This window comes from Hibiscus syriacus, unplaced genomic scaffold (assembly GCF_006381635.1).
Source record: "Hibiscus syriacus cultivar Baekdansim isolate YM2019G1 unplaced genomic scaffold, ASM638163v2 tig00111013_pilon, whole genome shotgun sequence".
Classification (NCBI taxonomy): Eukaryota; Viridiplantae; Streptophyta; class Magnoliopsida; order Malvales; family Malvaceae; genus Hibiscus; species Hibiscus syriacus.
This window is the reverse complement of record NW_024062953.1, coordinates 769,837-796,041: the sequence shown is the minus strand read 5'-3', so window position 1 is coordinate 796,041 and position 26,205 is coordinate 769,837. Positions and strand designations below refer to the sequence as shown.

At 35.4% G+C, this 26,205-nt stretch overlaps 4 protein-coding genes across 14 annotated transcripts; 1 reads left to right on the top strand and 3 right to left on the bottom strand.

The window, feature by feature from the left end:
• LOC120149944 lies at positions 1 to 10,842 on the bottom strand. 7 transcript variants are annotated; one of them, XM_039162655.1, is made up of 18 exons: positions 10,692 to 10,842; positions 10,133 to 10,303; positions 9,025 to 9,562; positions 8,676 to 8,955; positions 7,804 to 8,102; positions 6,382 to 6,564; positions 5,431 to 6,183; positions 5,212 to 5,306; positions 5,021 to 5,080; positions 4,790 to 4,878; positions 4,018 to 4,592; positions 3,620 to 3,698; positions 3,316 to 3,386; positions 3,153 to 3,210; positions 1,685 to 1,958; positions 894 to 1,495; positions 364 to 441; positions 1 to 247 (listed from the first exon to the last, which is right to left on the bottom strand). In XM_039162655.1, the coding sequence occupies exons 3-17, from the start codon at positions 9,438 to 9,440 to the stop codon at positions 409 to 411; spliced, it is 3,867 nt and encodes a 1,288-aa protein (XP_039018586.1). In that variant the 5' UTR covers positions 9,441 to 9,562; positions 10,133 to 10,303; positions 10,692 to 10,842; the 3' UTR covers positions 1 to 247; positions 364 to 408. The 7 variants fall into 7 exon arrangements, with proteins under 7 accessions (XP_039018586.1, XP_039018587.1, XP_039018585.1 ...); XM_039162656.1 differs by lacking the exon at positions 10,133 to 10,303 and having other exon boundaries at positions 3,620 to 3,694; positions 4,014 to 4,592; XM_039162654.1 differs by lacking the exon at positions 10,133 to 10,303.
• A 3,056-nt stretch (positions 10,843 to 13,898) lies between these two features.
• LOC120150079 (casein kinase 1-like protein 1) lies at positions 13,899 to 18,177 on the top strand. Of its 5 annotated transcripts, none has more exons than XM_039162789.1 (14): positions 13,899 to 14,105; positions 14,203 to 14,243; positions 15,107 to 15,176; positions 15,323 to 15,471; positions 15,563 to 15,658; positions 15,762 to 15,832; positions 16,096 to 16,157; positions 16,258 to 16,321; positions 16,414 to 16,498; positions 16,621 to 16,747; positions 16,850 to 16,932; positions 17,010 to 17,073; positions 17,330 to 17,471; positions 17,528 to 17,612. In XM_039162789.1, exons 1-14 carry the CDS (start codon positions 14,030 to 14,032, stop codon positions 17,595 to 17,597), a joined length of 1,200 nt encoding a protein of 399 aa, XP_039018720.1. In that variant the 5' UTR covers positions 13,899 to 14,029; the 3' UTR covers positions 17,598 to 17,612. The 5 variants fall into 5 exon arrangements, with proteins under 5 accessions (XP_039018720.1, XP_039018717.1, XP_039018716.1 ...); XM_039162786.1 differs by lacking the exon at positions 17,528 to 17,612 and adding an exon at positions 17,684 to 18,177 and having other exon boundaries at positions 13,900 to 14,105; positions 17,330 to 17,451; XM_039162785.1 differs by lacking the exon at positions 17,528 to 17,612 and adding an exon at positions 17,678 to 18,177 and having other exon boundaries at positions 13,900 to 14,105; positions 17,330 to 17,451.
• Positions 18,178 to 19,444: 1,267 nt separating this feature from the next.
• Positions 19,445 to 22,688, bottom strand: LOC120150007 (telomere repeat-binding factor 4-like). The gene is made up of 7 exons (XM_039162705.1): positions 22,556 to 22,688; positions 22,368 to 22,522; positions 22,113 to 22,288; positions 21,754 to 21,841; positions 20,960 to 21,043; positions 19,887 to 20,163; positions 19,445 to 19,635 (listed from the first exon to the last, which is right to left on the bottom strand). Exons 2-7 carry the CDS (start codon positions 22,515 to 22,517, stop codon positions 19,604 to 19,606), a joined length of 807 nt encoding a protein of 268 aa, XP_039018636.1. The 5' UTR covers positions 22,518 to 22,522; positions 22,556 to 22,688; the 3' UTR covers positions 19,445 to 19,603.
• Positions 22,689 to 24,426: 1,738 nt separating this feature from the next.
• LOC120149942 (heat stress transcription factor A-7a-like) lies at positions 24,427 to 26,205 on the bottom strand. The gene is made up of 2 exons (XM_039162652.1): positions 25,708 to 26,205; positions 24,427 to 25,159 (listed from the first exon to the last, which is right to left on the bottom strand). The coding sequence occupies exons 1-2, from the start codon at positions 26,188 to 26,190 to the stop codon at positions 24,482 to 24,484; spliced, it is 1,161 nt and encodes a 386-aa protein (XP_039018583.1). The 5' UTR covers positions 26,191 to 26,205; the 3' UTR covers positions 24,427 to 24,481.

The following is a 26,205-nucleotide window of genomic DNA, read 5'->3' as shown; positions in this document are numbered from 1 at the left end:
TACCGTACACTCATACTGAGTTCGAATAACATAGCAGTAAACAACATAAAAATGGACGGAAGTCTATATACAAGACTAGAAAAGGGTATTCAGGATTTACCTTGGTGGTAATGCAGAATAATCAGAACGAGGCAGATGGCATTACACTCAATTTGAGGGGAACATATCTTGACCTGAAAATCCAAGAGAGAAATTTTACCAGCAACCATTTTTGAGTCGTAGTTCCTGAGATTATTGAAGTGAGAACCTGCAAATTCATGTAAACATCCGGAGCTAAAAGTACCTGCTCGTCCTGAAATCATCTTTTCTGACTGGAAAAACGGGGTGAGTTATTGTATCAACATCTTCATTGAACATTCTTACCTCTTAGCGTCGGAAGAAACTTCATGAACAAAACCTGAGGGGAAATTACCATGTCTGTATAACAACTTTTAACTGCAGCAGCAGCCGGAAAAGTGAAAACAAAGATACATAAACCAATGAAATCAGGAAATAAAACCCTATATGATTATGTTTACAAATATTAATAAATTGCACAAAAAAACTAATTTTATTTGGAATATAAATGTATGTACATTGATCTCAGATCTATAAAAGCTACAGCCAGGGTACAGTGTTTGCTAAGATATAATTGCCAAGGCATACAAACTTGTAGGAACAAAAAAGATATTTACACCAGAAGTCACCAACTTGAGAGAAAATTTTCAAGAAGTCCGAATGGTTCAACTCGAAAGTCAACTTGTGGATGAGTCTACAAAGAATCTATTATAACCTAATTGCGGATCGGACAGCCAAACAACTATCCATGTAACGCCATTTCTTGATGACTGATTGTGCTTTTGTTTTTAAAAACAGATTAATGAACAAGACTATACAAAGAAAGCAACTCAAACCATCATATTCAAGTCGGAAAGATCATCCATGGGGATTTCAAGGCCCATGAAGTCATGATCTTGTAACCCATCATCATCGATGTTCAACCATGAACCCAAATCTTGTCCCGGTAGTTGTAAGTCATCCAATACATCCAGGCCAAACTCATCTTTTTCTTTAGCATTATTATTGGTGGCTATCTCACTTGTCTTCAATACAGAAGTCGATGTTTTGGGTTGCTCTGACATCTTGCCGAAAAGGCCATTTACAGAAACAGATAGCTGAGTTGTTTTCTGCTTAGGCTTTGTTTTCGATTTCCTTTCCCCCTTTGCATTGGATACAGGTCGACCAATCTTATTAGTTCCACTTCTAGATGCTTCTCTACCATGTCCATTTCCTTCTCTGTCTCTCTCACTCCTCTTTCCTTTTGTACTACTCAACAAAGAACTTCCAATGCCTGGCTGGGCACTAGAAGTACCACCAACCACATCTTCCAGCAATAACTCTCTTCTTTTCACCCTGTTAGACCACGACTCATCTTTTACAACAGTTTGATCGGATGACCGACTTGTGGGTAGAAGCAGGTCAGAAGAACTAACAGCATAGCTATCCCCATTTTGACCTGCCAGCAGTGACAATCCAGAGCTAAATTACACCATAATACCAAACCAAAAACTGGAGGAGATGAAACAATTTAACAGAATGCAAAAAAGCACCATCAATAACATTTTGCAGATGATTACATTACATGGGATCAAACAAATACGCATAGGAATTCTAAAGTGTGTACTCTCTCCATAGGCATGCATACCTGAGGTTCTAGCTTCCAGAGAGCGGGTGGAACTTCTGGCGCATGGCTTTCCAGATTCAGTATCAGCAGGTGTATCTACCAACTGTGTACCATTTAGCCGGGAAGACCCAGAAAGAAACATTTCTCTAAGCATGGGCTCATCAAAGCAGCTTGTGCCTGTATCTTCAAATTTATGATATCGATCTAATGTCCGTTTAACAAATGCTAAGGCAGATTGCTTGACTATTTTGTTACTGGAACTCTTTCCACCAGTTGCACTAGGACCCCAACAACTCTATTAAAAGATTATGAATAGATCATCAAAATAGAATTCCAGCATCATTAATAATATGTTAGCACATAGTAGAATGGGTAATGGGTAAATAAACAGTTAAACTTTAAGATGATTAAAAATTCACAATGGGAAATGAAAGCTGTAACACGCAGAGAGGGAACAAGCAGATTTATCCACCTTTAAACTAATCTCAGGAGAAAAACTAGTGAAGCAAACTCAAATTTCGAGACAATATCCCATTTACAATATAAATTTTGCAACAAAAGGAAAAGTACCCTGTTATTTATCCACCTTAAGAAATTTGTCATCAATGCTGCTTAAGAGTTGTTAGATAAAAAGCTCCGTAGGCCAAGTCTTCAAAAGGCCTTAAAAGACTTTCCACTATACTAAAACCCGAGACTCAAAACGTGACAAATAATTAATTCCTGGGAACGTCAAAGAGGGCACCTAAGCATATGTACTTGTAACCGATTGTAATTTGTAAATTAATTTAGATTAGATAAACTCTATACTAAGTTTAAATATCAGTGGTTAGCTTAGATTAGGATAAACTCTATCCTAAGTTTAAATAAAGAGTTGTACAGCTATAGGAGTTCTAGCCTAAGAATACTTCTTTGTCTTTAAAAGACTCACTTATTTTCTTTTGAGATTGAATGAAATAGACTGAAGAAACAAACTGTTTCTCGTCAAATTCCACAGTACTAAGAAGGGGAAGGACATAAGTCCCCTGCCTCAAATCAGGCAGCAATAACCATATTATGATCATATAAGATCAAGGAGAACCTGCGGAAGCATTATCCACTTGGACCTTAGTGAGTAAGGAAAGTTTGGACCTAAGTTGAGACATCTCTTCACTATCTTAAGACCACGAGTTTGAACTACCCGGCAGGAGGTAGTTCTCTCCTGTGACATTGAAGATTTTCACCAACTTTGTGCTTTGTTTTATATTTAGACCAGTTAGTTAAGTTAAAATATTGACATCCTGTCCATTTTCATTATTATGCTAGTTTTGGTCCACACAGTCAACTAATTCCTTGAAATCCCTCGACTAGACTAGAGCTTACTCATGTTGAAGGGCTTTCCTAAATTAATTTAGCAAAAATGACTTGGTTCTGGGCACCCAAGAATTTTAACATTTCGTGTATGGGCGTGTGCAAATGAAAACCAAAACAAAAAGAGCATTAAGAGAATTACCATGTACTTTTCATAAGCCATTGTAACAAGTTTGTCAAGAGCTCGTTGTTCGAATTCCCTATATGAAAAAAAATATGTTTAGATGTACACAAGGTACCATAGACTTCTAAGTTAAATGCCAAATGCATACAAAACTAAGTGAAGGGATAGGGTAAAACAGTACTTCTCCTGAATTGTTCTTGTTATTGAGGCAGCTTTCAATAGTTTATCAACCAAACCTTTCTTCTTTGAAACCTATTGCATTCACAACAAGATTACAAATTGAACTTCTCAGACCAAGCTTTGAACTTTATGATGGAAACTCCGACAATAAGTAGAGTAGCATAGGTAAGAAGAAAAGTAGAGCTTGTTGAATATCTAATGACAGTAATCATGAGACAGAAGGGTGGAAACAATAATGTAAGGAGGAAAGAAAAAGAAATATCAGATAGTGTATCGGAGCTTCAATAATTCCATTGAGAAAGTACCTGTTCCTTGTGCTTTTCCTCTAGCTTACTAATGTCCTCAAGGATCTCAACATCCCCCATTTGTGCTATGTCAGACTGAAAAAAATAGAAAACATATAAAGTTATATACATAAACAACCTTAATGACAAGAAACTAAGCAGACACAAGATTTTTTTTTTGGGCGAGGGGGGGGGATTCCCTTCAAGATAATAAGAGTGGACATCCATGAACCACTGGACGAGCAACCATTCAGATAACATACAAGCGCAGGTCAGATTGCTAGACTATAATAACTATTGACATTGAAACAACATAGAGAAGGGGAGAGAACTGCCAACTGCATATTTCATAATATTTTGTGACAAGACAAAAATGCAGCATTTAATATAAATATTCATGTAGAAGTAGACCAACCGGTGGTTCTAAAAAAATTCCAATACTTTGAGCCTCCAAAATGAGTTTCTCGTTTATCTTCATACTCTCGTATTGTAATTCTGAACAAACCATGCCAGGCATTGGTTGGTCTGGAAAACTGTCATTCTGGGAATGACTAAAATTTGAGTTGTTAATTCCTGTGTTTCCCAACACATCAATTTCAGGATCATGTTCTGGCTTCCTAGATATCCTATAACCATCAAATGAAGCATGCCCAGCCGATTGAAAGTTAACAATATGACTCAAACCATTGGATCGTGATTCCCCATCCATCTTAAATTCAGTTCCATAAATGTCAAATGGGAGGCCTTCATTTTCTCTACCATTATCTTCTTCTGGAATTAGAGCTGCTAAAAATCTTTGACAAACAGGAATCACATTATTCTCCCTTGTATCCAGGAGTAACTGTTGTGAATGAATTTCATCAACTGATGCTACAGCACCAATTCTGCCATCTGTTTCATCTTCAAGTAATCCACACCCATTGAATATGGTACTACAACCATCTGTAATAGAAGAAACTGGTGTTGATCCCAATTTGGTGAATTCATAATTTCCCTGAAAGATATGGAAACAAGTTAAAGAGACTAATATACTTAAGAAGAAAGAAGCCCTACAAAAGGTCTTAATTTACCTGAAGAGAGACACAAGATTTTAAATACAAATATGCTTTCTAAGATCTTATAATAAAGATGGCAAAAAGGTTTTATAACAAAAGTAACCATCAATTTTAATCGGTGGGACTAGAACAATACCTGCTTCTTTAAATAGGCAATATTTGCATCAGATATGAAACCAAGGAAAGGCTCCATCTGCCTCCAAAATGTGTTGGGGAAGGCTTGAGCTGCAACGATAGTAATGATGGCAAAATCAATCGGTGCAAAAAAGTAAATGCTGAACCAAGCAAAATAACAAAATTTTGAACCCAGCCCCCACCCCAACAAAAATTAAAATAAATTAATGATAATAAAAATAGGAGACACTACCAGAACTAATAAGCGCGTTTACAGCAGCAACCAACTCTTCATTTCCATCCTCCAAAGCAACTAAGGTTAGTGTACAAAATGTATTAGAAGCCACAACCACGTAGTCAAAGATTTAGAAATGCAGAAAATTTTATTAAGGATTGTATTTAACAGTCCAAGGATATTTCTTCATTAGCTTGAAGTATAACTACCAAGAAGATCTGCAGCTGCATTCATTGCTGCATGCTTCTGGCGAGCATAAGCCTTGCGGTCAGTGAGCTTCCTAGTTGGAGGACGACCAGTCTTGCTGAGCAAAATATTAATCAAATTATGAGAATTCAATCAGAAAAAATAGTGGTTCAAGACCACAATAAAAGAAATATTATCGGTGAAAAAGGTAACAGGTGGTCAGGTAGATAGAAGTATTTAACCTCTCCGCCTTATCCAATCCAAGCCTGGCACTTCTGAGTTGTTTTGCTGTTCCAACATTGCCATACTTCTCAACTGCCATTGGCATAACAGATCTTGTAGAAGTAACACTTCGCCCAGTCCTCCCTTGTCGTACACCATCCCCAATGTCTTCTCCATTCATCAGCTTATTCTTTCTTGATGGCAGGATCAAAGTTGATACTTTTTTAACATTCTGTCCAGCTTTCTCATCTATTTCATCAGACTTGGTCACCTTCCCTTTAGATTTAATTTCAGCAGCCCCAGACTCCTCACTTTCAGAAAGAGCAACTGAAGATAAAGCGTCACCTTTTAGTTTAGCTTGTTGGGGAGAACCGCTTGACAAGCGTCTAGCATATCCTGACCCAATCTCATTTCCAGCCATATCAGACACATTATCCAGCAATGGAGTTTCATCATTATTTGAAAGAATAGGAACAAGATTTGTTCGTCTTGCAGTTCGTGAGCTCTTCTGTGGTCTCTGACTGGCCCAATTGGCAACAGGTGGTGATGAAGACTGAGTTGATATCGTGCGTTTGCGGTTACTCACTCCACCAGCAGTAGGTAGTTTATTTGTACAGTGAGATAGCTCCCAGTCATTTGATGTTGTTGTTCTGTGAACAACTGGTGACAACTTTGGGGCAACTCCAGAACCCGATCGTGGACCACGAATAGATGCATTCAGTTTTGTGCTTGAAGTCGGACTAGCTGAATTAAACTCATCACGCGCGCTCACCCTGCATATTGTAGAGAACAAAGAGCAAACAAATAAGTACACATACTGCAGTAAAACACTAAAAGGAGAAGCATGCCAGGAGACAGAAATAAAGATGCCCCAAAGGACAAAAACCAAGGCTTTTACAATAGAACTAGCCAACTAGGCCAGTAAAATTTATGCAAAAAGATTAAACACGTATTGGGAAAACAATGCATACTTGCTAACAGCTCTTAGATTCACTCTCTCTTTATCGGAAGGAACAGGATGATCTCTCCTATCATTGCGAAGGGAACTGTTGTCCAGATCAGTCCTAGGAACAGATGACCTAGGACCTAAGCCACTCAGCAGCGAAGTACCTTCTGATTTTCCAACTCCAGCAGATCCATTAGCAATTCCTGACCTATAGCAGGTTAAATATTTATTAATAAAAAAATCAATAATAGGATACATCAAAACTTTAAAGAACAAATATAAGGAAAGGTTAGATTCACAGAGTGCTCCAAATACAAGATTTGAAGAAAAGGCACTCAAGAAGACGCTAATACAATTTCCCCACAGCCACCATTATGGTCATCTGATATGGAAACTGCATCCCTCTATAGTCTGAGGAGAAGGCTCCAATAAGATTTCTTTCTAAATATGTCAGAACTCAGAATGTCAGACCAAATCATGATTAAAGTACTATCACAATTTTCCTATTCCCTACAACCACCATTATAATCATCTATTAAGGAAAAAGTATCCATCTATAGTGTGAGGTGAAGGAAAACAAGACTTCATTCTTTATTTGCCAGAAAATCACACGCTTGGATCTTTAAGCAATAGGTTAGGTCAGATCATGATTAAATCATTCTATCTCTCAAACATTAAGTGCAAGATAGACTAAAGGCAGACATTACGTGCTTGTACCATCATATACTTCTCCTGCAAATATTCTCAAGTATAAAAACACCTTAAGGGCATTTGTTAGATGTCCTAAGCACTAAAGGCAAAAGCAATTTCCCTTGATTTGAAAGCTCCATACTTTCATTCAGGTGATTTTAGATCTCAATAAGGATGGCATGCCAAATAAGGACAATACAGCAAAGGATTATAAAAGGTTAGTAAAGCAAAATTATGGAACTGTAGAGAGGGTTACCATAAACATATTTCCGCTCTAAAGCTACTGTTAGAAGAGTGATTTAGGGTTTAGGATATCATAAGAAGTGTCACTTTGACATTAAATAGAATCAAGTATAGTCATGGTGTACTAAACCAGAACACGTATTTGACTAGATAATTACTCATCTCTTATAAAAAAAAACTAGATGATTACTCATCAATGAAAAAGGTATGTGGTCAAGGGTTCAAATCTCACAACTCAAAAAATAAATAATAAAGCAAATACCTAAAATCCATTTGATAACTAGCCACTCTGATTTAACTGACAAAGTTCCAAACCAGTCCAATCCAGTTCGGGTGTCACTGAATTACACTGGTGATTCTTATGATAGATATAACCTTCCAATGATAATAGAATTACTAATACTGTGGTTGTCCTCCTAGAACCATGTGCATTCCCTTTAAAAGATGTTATTAAGCAACCATGCAAACAATCACCGCGGCACATGCACAATAGTAGTACTTTCAGCAAGCATACCTGAACTCATGGGAATCATTGTTTAACCTTGATCGGGAAACAGAAACAGCCCTTTGCTGTATTCCCTGTTTAGGTTCCCGGTACCCTTCAATTGGTTTAGACGATACGGTACTTGGAGATACATCAGGTTTTATACCAGACCGCTTTTTCTTCATCTTTGCCTTTTCCCACCCATCAACACTGCCAGATAAAGTTCTATCTTCACCCTGAACTGCAGCAGTATTTGAAGCCCTGAGCATTTCCCTATCCCTATCTGCATTACCAGACTGCCTGACTAGAGCATTATTCTGCATATCCATCTAGATTCATTAGAACAAATATTAAATCTTCTCTACAAGAGATAGTGAAGCAAAAACGGCACAAACCAACCAAGATGAGATTAAAAATATAAAGACTATGCATAACAGTAAGAAATTGAAATATAAAACCAAATTCATATCAAAGCATGTGTAAAACAGAATATTATGTAGGCTCTTGTAACGATAAATGGTTTCCTATCAGTCACATAAGTACTAACTCAGCAAGTGAAGTACATGAGAATATTTTTGAAAAGGAGTAAAGAGAACAAACCACCAATGACCATCTAGTTGGACTTGGAGAAAGAAAGTGAGGTTTGATTCAGTGACAAATGGAAAAGAAGAGATCAACTAGTATAGAAAAAATGAAGGCAAAGCTAGAGAGAAAAAAATAAAATAAGCAATGATGACAATATTTACACTGGGACTTCGCACTCTTTGATTGCAATCATACTTGAATACGGCACATAAAACAGCCAATGCACAAGCTTACTAAATAAGTTGCATCCAGCACAATAGAATATAACATCATCATGACAGAAAATGCATAGAGATGGAAGATAAAAAGATACAAACCCTAGCATCCAGCAGAGAAGTTCGAGTACGTTTATTAGGAAAAGCACTTTTAGGCCTTTCTTCCGACTTCTGCTGCTCAAATTCGATACCTCCAGCAATGGAATGATTATGTATTCCCATCTTACCAACGCTTGGCCCCAAGACTGACCGATCACTCGATAACAAAGCATTGGAGCGGTCACTGGTTAAGCTTTCTGATCGAGATCTTTTCTTGGATGGTATGGTTGGGAAAAACTTGTTGAAGACTGATAAGGCTTCGTTGAAAGTTTTCATGCGCTCCCTGTTAGCCAATTTCATTAATAAATAATGACAGCTTCAATCCAAAAAAACAAAGTTTACAAAGAACTACCTCGCTTTGACAGAGCAATCACGTAGACCAGCTTTAACTCGTTTGATTTCCTCAGGTATGGGAGAAGGCAGCAGCTTGCCTTTTGACAACAGAGTTGGAGATTCATCAGGTGAAATGCCAAGAGCAATATTGATGCGCCGCTTAAAGTCTCCTTGGCAACTAGACTTATGTTCAGCAGCAACCACCTTGGGATCAAAACGCAAGCACTGTAAGAAGTAGGACACGTCTCCATGGACTACTACAGAAGTGCTCCTTGACATACTTGGCAAAGAAGATTGGATTTGATTCTCCATAGCCTCACGAAAGCTACTTGATCTGTCTAATTGAGCAGCTAATTGGGCTCCACGCTGCCCACTAGAATACAGTGGCCTATCTGGGCTATCAGAAGAGAGATCAAACTTGCTAGACGTTGCCATTGCATCAGGTTTTGGAAATCCACAATCTTACAAGGCCAATAAAGTAAGTAGTGCATGACAAAAATGTTGTGCAACGGCACATAAAGGCTGAATTAGACTCTTAAGGATAAAAAACAACCTATCTGCAAAGGAGAAAAAAACTAAGGATGAGCATATAAATTTTGTATTAGATTCCGAATCCACTGAATGCCACCTCAAAATTCAAGTTTTTGCGTGCATAATGCACATGTAAAAGTACAACTAGAGACAATAGGTTAAAGTTCAGTCATGAAGTAATTCCTAGTAAAGAAATATCAGCGGTCATGGAATTAAAATGGCATTAGTCACCTTCAACAGTCTGTGTGCTAAATCTTTTATTGAAAGTATGTAGCAAAACAACCACACCATTATCATAATCACGAATCACACATATATATGCACACACACATAGAGACAAGAATCTGAGTAGTGCTGGAGAAAATTAAAACCTTATTGTTAACAAATTAGAACTAATGAAATAAATAAGGAATAAAGGATAAACGATGTAAAAGTTAGTCTGATGCCCTGATTACACTCAAACCAAAGCACTCTGCCACTGTTTAACTAACTGAACCAGCTGACAATATTCTATATATTAAATCAACAATTTAAATACCTATTTCGCCCAATTAAGACATAAGAGGACCAACATTTATTTAAGTAATGGAACTTACTTTAATTTCAACTGGCAGAGACATCATGTAAATAGCAGTCAGTAAGAGCAGTATTCCCATTTTAATTATTTCCTAATCAATATTGCAGTTATGTTTCTCCCTTTCTTCACTACGACGGGGATACATATAATTGCGTTCAACTTCACTTTCCTTACTTCAGTTAAATCCAATCTCAAATTGAATCACAAGGCAACAAGAGAGAGAGAGAGAGAGAGAGAGAGAGAGAGTAAGTATTGCTTCATTGTTCGACTAATCAACAAAACCTAGCTTCATCAAATGAAAATACTCTATTTTGCACAGTAAAAGCCAGTCTAAACTAAAAAAAACTATAACTCCTCGATTTGACATCTGAATCATACTTCATTCATCGAACTTCCACAATTGAAAAACAATTTTGCAGAAAAAACCCTAAATAAAACTAAATCACAATGAACATTGTAAAAATTAGCAGAAATTAAAAAATTCAATCAAACAAAATTTCAAAAAAATAAACAATTAATAAATTTCAAAAAGAAAAACCTAGAGCTTGCAATCAAAGAATGTGAGTAAGAAAATCTACCTCCAAATGAATCACGGGAAGATTCGATTGCGAACGGCTGTAGTTTTCTTCTTTTTTCCGCAAATAATTAGAAAATCTTTTAAATTACGAATATGCGATCTTACCTAATATAATTTTTTTTATCGGAGAAGGTCGGAATCGAAGGTTGAAAGTTCGTACATGGCCATGGAGGTCGAAACAGCGCCCACCTGTGTTTTTTGATTGGCAATGAAAAATTTGGGTTGAATCAAATGACGATTATGCCCATGGTTCGTTGTGCTTGGATGGGGAGATGTCGCGTCTATCGAATAGGGTCTTTTTGTAATAGAAGTATTTGAAGCCGGCTCCCGAGAGACGGCTTGCAGTTTATGTAATCTGCTACTATAGATTATAGAATCTATGATAGAATCTATGATTTAAACAAAAATCTTATTTTTCTTGAGTTGACTTTAGGCAGTAATGTCAATTACTTAATTTAGATAAAGAACATCAAATGAAAAATGCTTAGTACAAAAAATAAATGATTAAATTTTGTCTCGAACGAATAATATTTTAGAGTATAAAGAAATTTTCGTTAAAATTAAGTGTTTAATATTTTTTATCGGAGATTTTTAGGTGTCTGAACCTTAATGACCGTTAAGTGACACATGTCATATTCTAGTAATTTAAAAAATAAAAAAATAGAGAAAAAAAACAACCCAGCAGCCCCGCATCCCTCTTTCTCTTTTCCGCTGCCTCTTCCTCTTTTCCCTTTTCATGGTCACCGACCGACCATCCGTAACCTTCATCGTCACTTTCATCAGCATCAACATCAATCTCCGATCAAACCCTATTGACATTTTGTTGTAATATGTCACCGTTTTCCATATAGAAACGTTCAAAGGTTCGTTGGATTTAAACAATCGGCATTATTTTTCGTTGATTCCGACCGATCCTGTCATCCATAAGTCACACCACCACCACCATTCAAACCATCGTGTAATTCCGATCAAAATCCAAGTGTTCGGCGACGATAGTGGCCGGAAATAACCGACGACAATTAGTAATTGGTTGAAATGATATATTTTAGTTTTTTAAAATTTTTTTATAATTTCATTAAAATTTTGGGTTTTTATAAATAAATTAAGTTTTTTTAATAATATTTTTATTATATATATATATATATATATATATATATATATATATATATATATATATAACGGTAGTCACCTAAAAGTATAACTGAAAAAACATTAGACACTTATTTTTAACAAAAAATCTTTAGACACCAAAATATTTTTCGTTGTATTATTTAGGCACTCATTCTTGTATTAAGCTAATAAAAATGTAAATCTATGTATTGTTTTTATAAAATTAGGTATGAGAATGGTGGGTTAAATTAGATTTTTGGTATATTTGAACTTAAATTGAATATAATATATTTTGATTTATCATCTTATTAAAATTGAAAGAAGTTTAATTCGATTTTTTGTGTGTGATAAAAACATATATCAATGTGATTTTATCATTGAAAAACACTCGATCTAAACCTGGACCTAATTTAAAAAATAATTCTACAAAATCAAGTTCGATTAAAACGCATCAATTTTAAATCAATTATTTATCTCTATATAAAACATACATGTCTTCCATTTTATACTATCTTATTTGAACCGATATAGTATTAACCGGAATGTGCATATTCTTTATTATATTTGAATATATTTGACACACTTTTTTAAGATAAAATACATCAAAAAATAATTAAAAATGTTAAAGTAAATATTTTGATTAATAGCCTTTTAAATATTATATATATTTGTGTTAGACCAAGACAGATATAAGTTTTTATCTTAAAAGTTAGATTGATTTTTGAGTCGACAAAACTTCACTGAAGTTGAGTTAAATTAAGTGATAAGTCGAGGAATAGAACACTATGATAGAATTCGAGTTGATCAAGAACTCTACCCAATCCATACCTATCTCTACCTGCAACTCTAAACTCTAAATAACACTTCTAAAACTAAAAATAAGCATACTTGTACAGAATTCAGCTTATGCATACTACATACCATATCGTTTTTATTAGGGTGAATTACATAAATATAAGAAATTTTTTGTTTTCAACACTAAAGTTTCAAAAATAACGAAACATGCACTAATATTATTATTTTATAATAAATTAATTACTCGATTGTTACTAGCGTTATCCCAATAACAAGAGACTGATGTATGATGTTAAACTGATTTGTTTGACACCGTTTAACCACACATGAAGCTTCAATCATTTTCAGAGATCTTTATCATCTACCGTTGACAATATAAGGAGTATAGGGCAGCTAAATGTTGCTCACAGTGATTTTATCGATGTGATTTTGGTCACCATGTACCAGCTTTCCAGGCTCCACACTTTAGTTATTCGTTCGACTATTTCACCAGAGAACCACCTAGTTACACGGCAATATTGAGTGTATTATTTGAGACCGTTTTCTTATAGACCTTTGAATTATCTATATCGTATATGATACCAGAAATTTATCTCGTCAAGACAATCTCCATTATTCTTTTGTAATAGTGATACTGTTGCATTAAGGCATTTTTTTTTACATTTAATTGTGGGTCTTATGTAGAAATAATCGTTACCCAAGTTGACAAGACCTATGGTCTGGTCGTCAATTTGAGCTACGCCTCTAATAGTTTTGATTAAACTTTTCATGTTGTCAACGATATACAACTAAGATCTTTGCAAATGTTGAAGTTTTTTCTGTTGGTTAAACGGTTCCAATTAAGTTAGTCTAATGTGTCACATTTGTCTTTTGTTATCTGGATAACGTCGGTTAACGGTCGAGGAACTAAATTATTATAAAACGATGATATTAGTGACTATTCCATTCTTTTTAAAACTTTAATACTGTAAACAGGAACTTACTCTTAATTAATTGACTATTTATATATTGTACCCTTTTTTATTACGGTAATATTACACCGCGATGACAAGCACGTGAAGGGGGCCACTTTGAGAGTGGCGCCAAAATGCTGTTTTCTTCCTTTCTTTTTTACACTCGAGAAACTTTACCATCTTATACATGCGTGACCAAACCTCCAGCTCTCTCCCACAGATTTTTTTTAAATAAAGCAAAAGAGTTGGTAGAATTTCAGAAAAGCATTTTCGCCGTTGTTTAAAGCATTTACTTCCTCTTGTTCGATACGATCAAATCCTCAGTGTAATCGATGCTGTTGATTCGACGTTTTAGTGTGTCCTTATAAATTCCTCGTTTCTTTTTACGCGGGGGAATTTTTTTCTTAATTAGGGTTTAGATTATAGTTAAGGTTGTGAATTTTCCTTTTTCCTCTTTTTAAACTTATTTGAAGTTGAATTGATGGAACCTTGTGTCGGCAATAAGTTCCGGCTTGGTCGTAAGATCGGTAGCGGCTCTTTCGGAGAGATATATTTGGGTTCGTGACGTTCTTTGCATTTTTCCCATTTTATTTTTTGTTCTCTTTTATTTGTATATTTGAGGGGAATCTGGTGCTTTTCCCCCTCCCTTTGCAGGTACGAACATTCAGACAAATGAAGAGGTTGCCATTAAGCTTGTAAGTAGTATTGGATTGCTTGTCAATTGTAACTGTTGTTGGTTGCTTTAACATTCGAAAAAGAATAGTAATGTAGTTGCCGTTCTGATTAGGGTTTAACCTGATCTTGTGTCTGTTAAATTTCGTTGTGAATGCAATCGCTTATACCAAAGCTATATAGTTGAGTTGTAGGATGGTGTTATACAAGGAATTGTAGAAATCTTTTATTCGTTACTTAGTTGTGTTCTAGTCAATGTGCATGCAAAGCAGAAACTGTCTTCCGATTTCTTTGAGAGCGTTCGGAGGAAGCATGGAAATTGCGCTGATGTTTGCAGCCACTTGCATTATGCTCAATGTTTTTACAAACTCCCTTGGGGGGAAATGGAAAACATAATATTAGTTAGGATTTAAAATGGGGATCATCATATCTCATTAAGAGGATCAAATTGTTCCCAAGTTAATATTTCCATCATAATGGACAAGGACAGCATACTCTGGGTGGTATTCTCCTGAGATGAATAAGGTTGAACGGGGTGACTTTCTTTATAGTGTTGATTACCAATTTACCATTGAATGCACATTAGTCTCATTATTTTTTTCTATACTTGATCCTAATTCATTTAATGTTAATCAATCAACGATGCTTATAAATCTTGGTCAGTAGGCAATTTCATCTCGGGTGACATTAAGAAATTGATTTTCTGCTAGAATTATTGTTTGATTCAATTAATTGTACTTCAAACTTCAAAGTTTTGATGTTTTGTAAAAAAATTGCTTGCTTATATTTAGTATTGGTAGCTGTTTACTTTTATGTTGTGGTTGCTTTAACCTTAATAAATTCTTTTGGTACCTAGGAATTCACTGACCTTTTCTTTAATAATCAGGAAAATGTGAAGACAAAGCATCCTCAGTTGTTATATGAATCAAAGTTATACAGGATCCTGCAGGGAGGAAGTAATGATTTTTTTTTGTCTTTCTGAAACGTAAAGTTGTTGTTTCAAACTGTGGATGTTTCTAAATTTCATGTTCATTATTATTTTTTATTTTGTTTCTTTTGACTGCAATTGTTAAATTTCCCTTCTCAATCATTTTATTGGCAGCTGGGATTCCAAATTTGAGATGGTTTGGAGTTGAGGGAGACTATAATGTTCTGGTTATCGATTTGCTTGGACCCAGTCTTGAAGATTTATTCAACTTCTGCAGTCGGAAACTCTCATTAAAGTCAGTTCTCATGCTTGCAGATCAAATGGTAGTTTTGTAAAAACTTATACATTTGCAACTGTAGTTCCTCTTCCATTAATGTCTTGTCACCTCATGCTCTTTTTTATTTTTCTCCCCAGATCAACCGTGTTGAATTTTTTCATTCAAAAGCATTCCTACATCGAGATATTAAGCCGGATAATTTTCTTATGGGCTTGGGGAGGCATGCGAATCAGGTTTCTGTTTCTGTTCAAAATACCATTATGTTATGCATGTTTTTTCTGTTACATATAATATTTAAAGAGATTTGTTGTTACTGTTTTTCTTTCTTTCATATAGGTCTATATCATTGACTATGGTCTGGCTAAGAAATATAGAGACAATTCAACCCATCAACACATTCCATACAGGTGAAAGAACTTTGCTTGCATGTAATTTATTGTATATAGTTTAGAAGGCCTTATTTATTTTGATATCACCCCTATTTTTCTTCTCTTAAATCCTAGTGATTTATTTTGGACATAACAAATTACTTGTAGTGGTGGTAATGATGATGCAAAAACTCAACACTGGCATGTCTATTTTCAGTTTTCTTTTTGCTGATTTATTCTGTTGATTGTTTTCGATGTGCCAAGCCATTTTTTTATATTCTACCTGGTCATGGCTGTTTCAGGGAAAATAAGAATCTGACTGGTACTGCAAGATATGCAAGCATGAATACACACTTGGGTATCGGTATGTATGGTCAATCTTATTTATGGTGTATTTTCTTTGATGTATAGACCATTCTTTAAATCTTCTTAGTTTTGATTCTTGGCACTCCTATGCCATCTAGAGCAAAGCCGCAGGGATGATTTAGAGTCACTAGGATTTGTGCTTATGTATTTCCTAAGAGGAAGGTGATTCTTGCCATCTTTACTACATTCTTTCCTTTTTGTCTTGCATTCATTTCCTTGATAGTTTCCAATTCTGATGCCACTTCTCTTTACAGCCTTCCTTGGCAAGGCCTGAAAGCTGGAAATAAGAAACAGAAATATGAGAAAATTAGTGAGAAGAAGGTTTCTACCTCAATTGAGGTAACGAGGTCTTGAACCTTGCAGTAGCGATAGGTTTCTATAAAGGGAATTTGAGGTAATAGAAAGATGTAGATTTATGGTTTTGACGTCCTGATTCTTGTGTGAAATTGTGATTGTTGCAGGTCTTATGTCGAGGTTATCCTACAGAATTCGCATCATATTTCCATTATTGTCGTTCACTAAGATTTGATGATAAGCCAGATTATGCTTATCTCAAAAGAATATTCCGTGACCTCTTTATCCGTGAAGGTTTGAATTTACCTTTTCTTTGGCAGTACATTCTGTCAGTTTGTCTTAATCCAGATCGACATCTCATCCATTCTGTATTCTTTTTTATCCTTGCTAAAACAGGCTTCCAGTTCGATTATGTCTTTGATTGGACCATTTTGAAGTACCAGCAATCACAATTGATCACTCCTCCAGCTCGAGCCCTTGTGAGTGCGAGTAGGGTGTTTTACTTCTTTTAGTAATCGTTGTGGAATTCATCTTCTGTAATGCTTGTCTTCATTAGGGCCTTGGTGCTGGAACAAGTTCTCCCATGACCCCTGTTATTGCCAATGTTGACAGACTCACAGGTAATTGGTGCACCTTTCATATGATTGAAATCTGTCATAAATAGCTCTAGTCTTTACTATCTATGTTTTGAATTTTTGGGTACTCAAGAGTGTGTTTACGCACGCATGCAAGGTTTGCATTACATGGAATGCTATTCCTTCTCTGTTTTTTTTAGCTCTCTTTGATATTTAACAAGAAAATGGTAAATGTAATCTCTGATCTGTTTAAAAATCAAGTCACAATTGGAATTGTACCATTTACATCTCTTGCTTTCAGCTGGGGAGGACTTGCGAGCATCTGGTTTGTCATCCATGGATTCCTCTCGGCGGAGGACATCAGGACCCTTGATGAATTCTGGAAATCATGTGAAACAGAAGAGTCCAGTTGCAAATGATCCTGTAAGTACTAAAAGAGTCTGACAATCTTTTTTATTTTATGGTTGTGCGCATGTATATACCTGCTTGATGGATATTAGCAAGCCTCGTATGGAAGATGGATGTGCTTCAGATACTGTATAATTCTATTAGCAATGCATATTTGGTAGTTTGAACTGTGCCTATGAAGTAGCCTATTACCATTTTATATTTTCATTCTGAAGTGCTAACTAACTCGGATTTTACTCAGATCAAGTTTCTGGGGCAGTCAGGTGGATCTTCTACGAGGCGAGTTGCTGTTTCTAGCAGTCGTGATGCTTTTGCTGGTAGTGAGGTCAACCCACCTCGTTCTCATGCAGCCTATGCTAGCCCTGGAGCATTGCAAAAAGGCTCAAGTCGACAGAGAAGTCCTGTTGAACCTGTTTACCCTAAGCGGACAATGTCTGCTAGAAATACCTCTCATGTCAAGAACTATGAAGCAGTCCTCAAGGGAATTGAGGGCCTGCACTTTGAAAGTGATGAGAGAATTCATTATTAAATGCTCAGCTATACAAATTGTTGTAAACCGTGAAATGGTTGATGTATTAATACATTTTCCAACAGAGTATTGGAGAGGTCGAGTTTTCAAGGGATTTGTAACTCGGAGCTCCCGATTTGGAACCGGGTGCAGCGCACACCCAAAGCATAAATTTCTGATCCACTGATGATGAAAATGTTGTGAAGTTAAAATTTGAGTGCTTCGAATTCGAAGTTGTTGGCTGTCGAAAGTTTTAAAAGTGTTGTATGGTATGATTGTTTTCTTACAAACAGTTTTTAACTCCCTGTTTTTGTGGTGTTGCTTTCCTCTCAAGATATAATGACCTTCTGGTTGCTTCTTTCAGATATGAAACTAGATGGCATTGTAAATTGTTTACTGTACTCGTTTCATTTGTTATGATTATACATGCATGCATGCATTGCATACATATTAATGGAATCTAGAAATGCAGGACATGATCAAGATTTTATTCTTCGCTATCGTTGAAGGTTGTGCAGTAAGCTTCACCAAAAATTGTCTAGGAGCCAAAGCCATTGTCTGTGAGTGAGCCGCTTGCAGCTAAAGTTCCCCTTCACCAGTATTTTCCCATCTCCCTGCAGCACCTTTCTTTCCAGCCCCTTGTCTAACCATTTTCTCTCTTCTCCGACAAAAAAAAACACCCTCTCGTACTGTGGCCGGTCAACGACAATAACTGCTGTTTTCCTTTATCTTTGTTTTGTGAGGTCGGGGGGGGGGGGGGTTAGAACTCCCTCGAGTATTCTTTTGATTCATGGTCCTGTTCCCTTGCCTTAGATGGTTCATCAAGGTGAGTATGGCATCTTTTGTTGGAATAAATGCACCGGTTAAGAGACTCCGATTTGATGGTAGATGCCCATTTTCCAGGTTTGATTCCTTAGATGCTCACGTTCGTTGTTCGCCGACTACAACTATCGTCTTGATGGATCCTGTGTAAGCAACTCACTTTGCAGGTCTCTTTCCGTTTATGGTTACTTTGTTTCTTCGCTTGTTTCCGGTGCACTTCTGGGTTACACTCGGGCAAACAATATGATGTGCGACTATATACCCCACTTTTTCCCCCTAATGGAATGAATGTTTTCCATATTCAAAAACAAAACTGTCCGATTTAAATGTTTTATTTTCCACACATGTATTAAAGGTGAGATTCACCAACATAAAACTAGTAGTTTGATCATTTTATGTATTTTCATAACATTTTTCGTGATTAATATTTTAACTAATTTCATTCGAAAAAAGTTGTCCTCCTTTCATTGTCATTAACATTAATCTTATTTCAGCACAAAAAATTACAGTAGTGATTTGACTTAAGTTCGTAATATTAATAATCAAAAAATTAAATTATATAAAATTAAAACATATAAATTAAATCTTAAAATTAAATATAGTAAAACATGGAAAACCTTGCATGTGTTCTTATGCGGTATATTTCATGTATTATAATTATATTAAAATAAATTTTAACTTGTTAATAACTTTATACATATTCTAAAACAATATCAAGTAATAAATATTCATACACCCGAGTTAATAGTCATACAAATTAGTCAATTCAAATCCGGAAAGAAACAAGAGAAAACAACACTAACATGTTCTAATTGAAGGGGTCATCTATGTCATCTTCTATACAATGAGCACAATTTCACCTTGGGAACCTGCAAAAACAAATGAAAGATGCAAAATTCATAAGAATGGAAGAATGATGCCTAATAAAAATAAGTAAGACCATATTATTACACAGATACAGGTATGAGTATCGAATATGTATCACATGAACTTGATCTTTTCTTACGTATTTAAAGGGTGCTTGAAGAGCCGTATCTTCATACTCATTTCCAGATATGGATGGAACACGCGTAAGAAACGAGTACTTAGAAATAAAATGAAGAGTTGGAGAGATTATTACATGTTTCAAAAATCTCTTTGGCCAATTGTAGCAGTGAATCTGTATCTTCAGCCATTTTCGAGACTCTTTCTGCTTCTTTAACTGCTTCAGCTGCAAGAAACGACTTATTTTCTGCTTCAGCAATGAGATAGGCAGCAGTTACTGAAGCTTCTTCAACTGCATCACAAATTATACGACCGGTGTCTTGCAACTGCTTGGGCTGCTTGCCTTTCTGTTTTGGGATAGGTGATTTTGTCCCGAAAGTTTCATATTTTCTTATCTTGTACCGATTGTGCACCTGCATTATTTCAATAGATAAAGCAAAATTGATGCCATATTTCAGATATACTATAAGTTTAACCTAATAGAACGAACTGCAAACACGATTTACTTCCTTCAACAAATTCATGGCTCAACCAAAAGTTTCTTTAGCAGCATTTACACAACTTTGATAATTTCTTCAAAGAATGAAAATTGGTTGAATTAACTGTTGCTGAAATAAAGATATTTTGGTTCGACTCCCATGACCGGTTGTTCTTAAGTTCCTTGAAGTGGGGAAATTTTGAACAATAAGCATATCATAACCTTTGTAGATATCCCTATGTTCCTTTCTGTTTATCCTGAGGGGCTATAACAAGACAACAAAGAAATTCAAGGAAAGCTTAAGCACTTCTACTTTGTTGAATGAATCATCTATCTACCGAAGCAGTTTCTAGTAATGAAAAATCACATAGCAGAAGAAGTGGATAAGTATCTTTATAGCTTTAAAAAAATATCCGCAATTCGACTCTAGTTATATTTTCCATCTATTCGAAAGAATACAAATGAAAACATATCAAAGGTCATTCGGGCTCTTCCCCACATCTTGTATCAACAGCTCATATTTGACCTTTACATTGAAGTGCCATGACTACACCAAGAAACTCAAAAGTCAGCTCCATAATTTCCTCCTTTAGAACAACTATTTTATCAGTAGTAATTTAAATAACTTGAAATTGAGTATTCAAAAGAAAGAAAGAAGGTTTTTCCTTTTTGACCAAGCAAAAACTAGTACATGACAATTGATAAAAAGGATAGAACCATTTATGATTTACCTTTTCTAGTTTTTCTAAAGCAACCAGCCTTTTCAACCTTGAACATAACTGCTTCTTAAAACTTTGAGGTACCTCTTGCCTTTGCTGCGTAATATATTAAGGAAAAATCATACTCGTGATTTGATAATGTAAGCTCATCAACAATGGGAAACCAAGTTACAATGCATGGATAGAGAGACCTCAAAAATTTCAAGCATAAGTAATTTTGATTGCAACATCCAAGTATTCAAGGTTAACCATCATTTGGTATTATATTAACGAAATAATGAACTCGTGATTTTGATTATGTAATCTCATGACCAATGAGAAACCAAGTTACAATGCCAAAAGAGAGACCTAAAGTCGTCAAGCATAAGCAATTTCCCAAACTACATCTCAATTAACCATCATTTGTATTTCTATGCGTCTTAAAAAATATCATAAAAGGCAAGGAGCTTAATGGACGCTGTTGTTAGCCTGAGAAAATTTCAGATTCGAAGTGCCTTAGGCAGCAAAGCCTATCAAGAATTGCACAACATTAGGCACATGTAACACACATACCTTCAAACCAACATGTATGGTTTCTCAAGTTCAGTCTTATCATTAATGATGAGATGCATGGTTTATTCAAAACAGAGTTCAACTTCGATGATGATTAGAGACAAAAAAAGGTAACAGCACATTAATTCTTCCATTTTCACAAGTATTTTAGACTTCAGACATAAATGAAAATATTGAAAGGTGTTCCTTTTCCTAATGGAACAGTTCCAAGTAAAAAAAAATATTCACCACCAAAAAAGAAAACAGAATCTGACCTCAATGTAGCCGACTATTGCTCTGTTATCTGATCCATTTGGCTCTTTCAACGCTGATACAGCTTCGATAATCAATTCATTGTACCGGCTACAATCAAACATCACAATACATTACATGCTTATCACAAAGAGATTAGCAATAAACCATCAAAAACACCTTTAAAAGAAACTGCAGACTGGACCCCATTTATTTTTGTATAAGGAAAAAAGAAAGCCTTCCTCGTTGATAAATTACGCTAAATGACTAAATCCCATGAACACTAAAAGTTCTCAAAAATATAGCATCAACTAATTATTTGTTCCCAAACATTGTAAACATTACTAATTATTTAGATGAGAAAGAGAGAAAAGTTGCATACTTAGGACTAGGAGCAAAGCTTCTTGAAGAATCATCAATGAGTGGTTTAGGCAATGCAGTTTGCTTAACAACAACAGAGCTCTGCGGACCGGCGGAGTTCGGCTTGGGCTTGGACGTCCTTGATTTTTCCCGAGAACCATGACCTCCAGGTCCACCACTCAAATTCCGCCACTTGTCCTAAATATCCAAACAGGTTAAAAAATCGATGAAAGAAAATTTAAAATAAAAATTCAAAAGGAAACTTGACGGGGGAAACCTTGAGATCAATGTTGGAGCGAGCAAAGAGGAAAGGGCTTAACTCGGGGTCTCTTTGTATTAGTTTCCAATTCCCTTTGCCGTATTTGGCTACCCCCGCTCTCAACGCTTCTTCTTCCTCTGCCGTCCACTTCTGCTTTGGATTCCCCATCTCTCTGTCTCAACGATGCGTTACACGATGTTTTCCTTCCGGCAGCCGCTGCTACTGCCGCCAGCAACCGCCACTCTGCTGCAGCAAAAGTTTTAATTTTTAAAAATTTTCTATACCGACGGTGACGCTTCAGGCTTTGAAATAGTTTGAATGCTCGAGTAATGTGGCGGTTTACAGAAACGATATTTGCTGTACGTTTCTTGTATGTTATACGACGCCGTATTTTATTTAAGGCTTCTGAGAAAAATTGACCTTTTTTTGCAGCGTCCACCAATTGCACTTATCCAACTGAGTAGCAGATGGCCAGATGGGCAACTACTTTTATCAAATAATATAAGGGTAAAGTATACAAACTGTCCTCTTACTTTTATCAACTATATGATAATGTTTTATTGAGTCACCTAATTATTAAAAATTATAAAATAATCTTTTAACTATATGACGTTATTTTATTGAGTCTTCTAACTATTAAAAGTTACAAAATGGTCAATCAACTATTCATACGTTCTAAACTCATCTTTTCCCATTAAAAAAATGTAACCGTATGAGTTAGATATTAACTTGTTGTTTGAAATATGATATTTTAAGCACTAGTTCGACAGTATAATATAAATGAAGAATCAATCAATAAAATACAACTTAAACGATTCTATAATCAGACTTTATTACATCTTAATCAACATGTTATTGTCCAGCTCAAACGACCGCAAATATTTTAACGAATAAAACGAATTTAGAACATATAAATAATTAAATAATCATTTTATAACTTTTAATAGTCAAATAACTCAACAAAACAATATTTTATAATTAAAAGTCATTTTGTAACTTTTAATAATAAAAAGATTTAATAAATTAATATCCTATAATCGAAACTATTTACGTAAATTTAGGGATGGGCAAGGGTCGGGTTTCGACCAACCCGACCCGACCTGAAAAAATATATACCCTCCATCCGACCTAAACCCGACTCAATTTTTTGAGATAAAATCTAAACCTATCCGACCCGACCCGAAATAATAAAAAATATTAATCTTATTCGATAAAAACAATGATTTAATTGAAAAAAATAATATATAGAGGGGGTATTATTGTAATTATTCCTAAATATATAAAATAAAATTATATTTTTCCCATATAGGAACAGGTCGAGTATTTTTCACCCTAAACCCGAATCCGACTCGACCCAAACATCACCTTTAAAAAACTCGACCTGACCCCGATTTTTTTTTTAAAAAACCCGATCGGGTCAAGTCGGGTTAAAACCGACATGTTTGGATCTCATGCCCATCCATATGTACATTACCCATAATATAATTATATTGAATGCTTAATTATTGTTCATATTCCTGAAAAGTTTAGAATTCTTGTTAATATTTCTGAGAAGTTTAGTAACAGACACCATATCAGCCTTCTATCTTCTTTCTCACTAAACATCGAGTTCTTCCAATTATTAAAACAATTCTTCATTTAAATTTAAAAAAATTAAACTATCATCAACGTTTACAATTCTTTAGTTAACATCTCCCACGATTTATTCTTTAAATCGGAAAGAATAAACTATCATTGACATTTACAATTATTATATAGTTGTTATACTTTATCTTCTCCAATTAGTCATATAGTTAAATTATAATAATTTTTTAATAGTCTAAAATGATTATAAAATAATATTTATTCATAATTTCATTTAATGATTGATAATATACATACTCTATAAATATAATTATTTAAACTCGAAACTTTTAAAAAAAACAACACTCCTTGCTCAAACTTGAGACTTGAGATTTTTACACTCCTTAACGGGTGAGGTTGTTTGATGAGTTCAAATTACAATAACAAAACAAACTTTAATATTAAATAAAGAATCTAATTACTTATTTAATTACATCCTAATGGGAAACAGTTGCATGAAAAAGAGGATATAAGAACCATGATTTCTTTTTCTCGTTTAATCAAGTAAATCAACATCCAGTTTGTTCCACCAGCTCACTTGGGAATCCACTCCAGCTACATGCTTTCCAGGTCACAAGATCCTCTAATTCAACATAAATGTTCGGATCATTCATCGCCAGTTCCTCATTTGTTGCAGTATCTGTCCGGTTGTCAATGCTGATGTGGTTGTTGTTCTCAATACAGTCAGGCAAGAACCCTGAGAGCTCATCAGCTTGAATCGATTCCAACGGAGGGTAATCCTCGGATACTCGAGCCTCGAGCAATCTCTTCCTCTTGCTAAACTCTCCACCCTCGAGCTCTCTCTTTTGCTGTTTCCTCTCGCTAACCAACTGCCAAATGAAGTCTGGATGTCTAGCCATTTTAGCTAAGAAGTTGCACATCTGTTGTTGCTTACGTTCGGTGAAACGAATCCGTTCTTCGACGATGTTAAGCTGATGATCTGACTCTTCTTGATGTTGTCTCAGTTCTGATACTTCCATTTGCAACGAACATTGATCTTTCTTTAAAACCTCGACCTCGGATTCCAATCCGATACCATCGGTTGAATTATTAGTACAAATGAGTCCTTGTCGTTGCTTATTAGTATATCTACTTCTCCTCTTAATATTCTTCAACAAGTCCTTCTTCCCCCCTCGAAACTCTTTATTTGCGAACTCCCATCGATCCGAATCAATCTTCCTAAATCCCTGAAAGAAAAAACCCAAAAATATGTTGAATTTAAACTTGTTCAATTATGGTTTTAGATCCTTCACTATGCTAAATTTTAGGGTTTAAAGTAAACCCTAAACTACTTAACTATGTTTAAATGATATTTTTATCATTAAACTTTCAAAAATTACGAAATACTCATTAAATTTATCGATTTTATGATAAAGTAATTATAATTACACTACAAAATAATCATTAAAAATATCACACTATTATAAAATAATCATTAAATTTATCAAATAACATCATGATAACCATAGTTTAAACTTATAACAAGCATTAGCTTTTAAAAATATCATAAAACTTAAATGTTCAAGGTTTACTTTTATATCATTTGTTCTTATCATAAAATAGAAGCTAACTATCAAATTATATTGAATTAAATAATTAAATCTAAATTTTCCGTATAATAGAGGGGCTAGATCCAGAATTAGACCAACTGAAACTGTAGAAAGTAGCGACTAAACCCATAATTAGACAAATTAAAACTGTAGAAAGTAGGGACTGAATCCATAATTAGACTTACATAAGTGTTGAGTTGGCGAATGAAGCTGGAGAAATTCTTGTGCTTGAAATATTTAGGCAGCAGAATCTCAGAGAACCTGTAAGAATCCCAAACGACGAAGCTGTTACGGTTCAAACTCCAGGAAACGATCGGGTCGGTATCCGGATCCTCCACCATCTCGAACGTTTTCCTCAGAAACGGCGCCGGGCCGGACTCATGTAACCCTTCCACCGGCTTCGGCGAACCATCCGATGAGTTCAAAGACGACGACGGCGATGACCCTTTGTTCCCGTCTTCAACGAATCCCGTTTCTTCATCGTCTTCTTCTTTTTTAACCGCTTTCAACAAGTCCAGCAGCTGATCATCTTCTTCTCCGCAGCTTTCATCACCCGCCACCGGCTCTTCCTTGACTACTACCGGATTGTCTTCAATCTCTGTGTAGCTCAAACCAAAGCTTTCTGATTCATTTCCTCCACCGCCATTGTCTTGCACATAAACCACCATTTTCTTTGTTTCTTT

Coding starts and splice junctions, on each gene's coding strand:
- LOC120149944 (XM_039162655.1), bottom strand. CDS start 9,440: ATGGCAACGTCTAGCAAGTTTGATCTCTCTTCTGATAGCCCAGATAGG. Junction 6,565..7,803: donor AATGATTCCCATGAGTTCAG/GTATGCTTGCTG, acceptor AACCTGCTATAG/GTCAGGAATTGCTAATGGAT. Junction 6,184..6,381: donor AATCTAAGAGCTGTTAGCAA/GTATGCATTGTT, acceptor TACAATATGCAG/GGTGAGCGCGCGTGATGAGT.
- LOC120150079 (XM_039162785.1), top strand. CDS start 14,030: ATGGAACCTTGTGTCGGCAATAAGTTCCGGCTTGGTCGTAAGATCGGT. Junction 16,158..16,257: donor GAATACACACTTGGGTATCG/GTATGTATGGTC, acceptor TATGCCATCTAG/AGCAAAGCCGCAGGGATGAT. Junction 16,933..17,009: donor CTCCTCCAGCTCGAGCCCTT/GTGAGTGCGAGT, acceptor TGTCTTCATTAG/GGCCTTGGTGCTGGAACAAG.
- LOC120150007 (XM_039162705.1), bottom strand. CDS start 22,517: ATGGGGAATCCAAAGCAGAAGTGGACGGCAGAGGAAGAAGAAGCGTTG. Junction 22,289..22,367: donor GCTCCAACATTGATCTCAAG/GTTTCCCCCGTC, acceptor TTGGATATTTAG/GACAAGTGGCGGAATTTGAG. Junction 20,164..20,959: donor CTTTAGAAAAACTAGAAAAG/GTAAATCATAAA, acceptor GAAATAATGCAG/GTGCACAATCGGTACAAGAT.
- LOC120149942 (XM_039162652.1), bottom strand. CDS start 26,190: ATGGTGGTTTATGTGCAAGACAATGGCGGTGGAGGAAATGAATCAGAA. Junction 25,160..25,707: donor TTCGCCAACTCAACACTTAT/GTAAGTCTAATT, acceptor TTTTTCTTTCAG/GGATTTAGGAAGATTGATTC.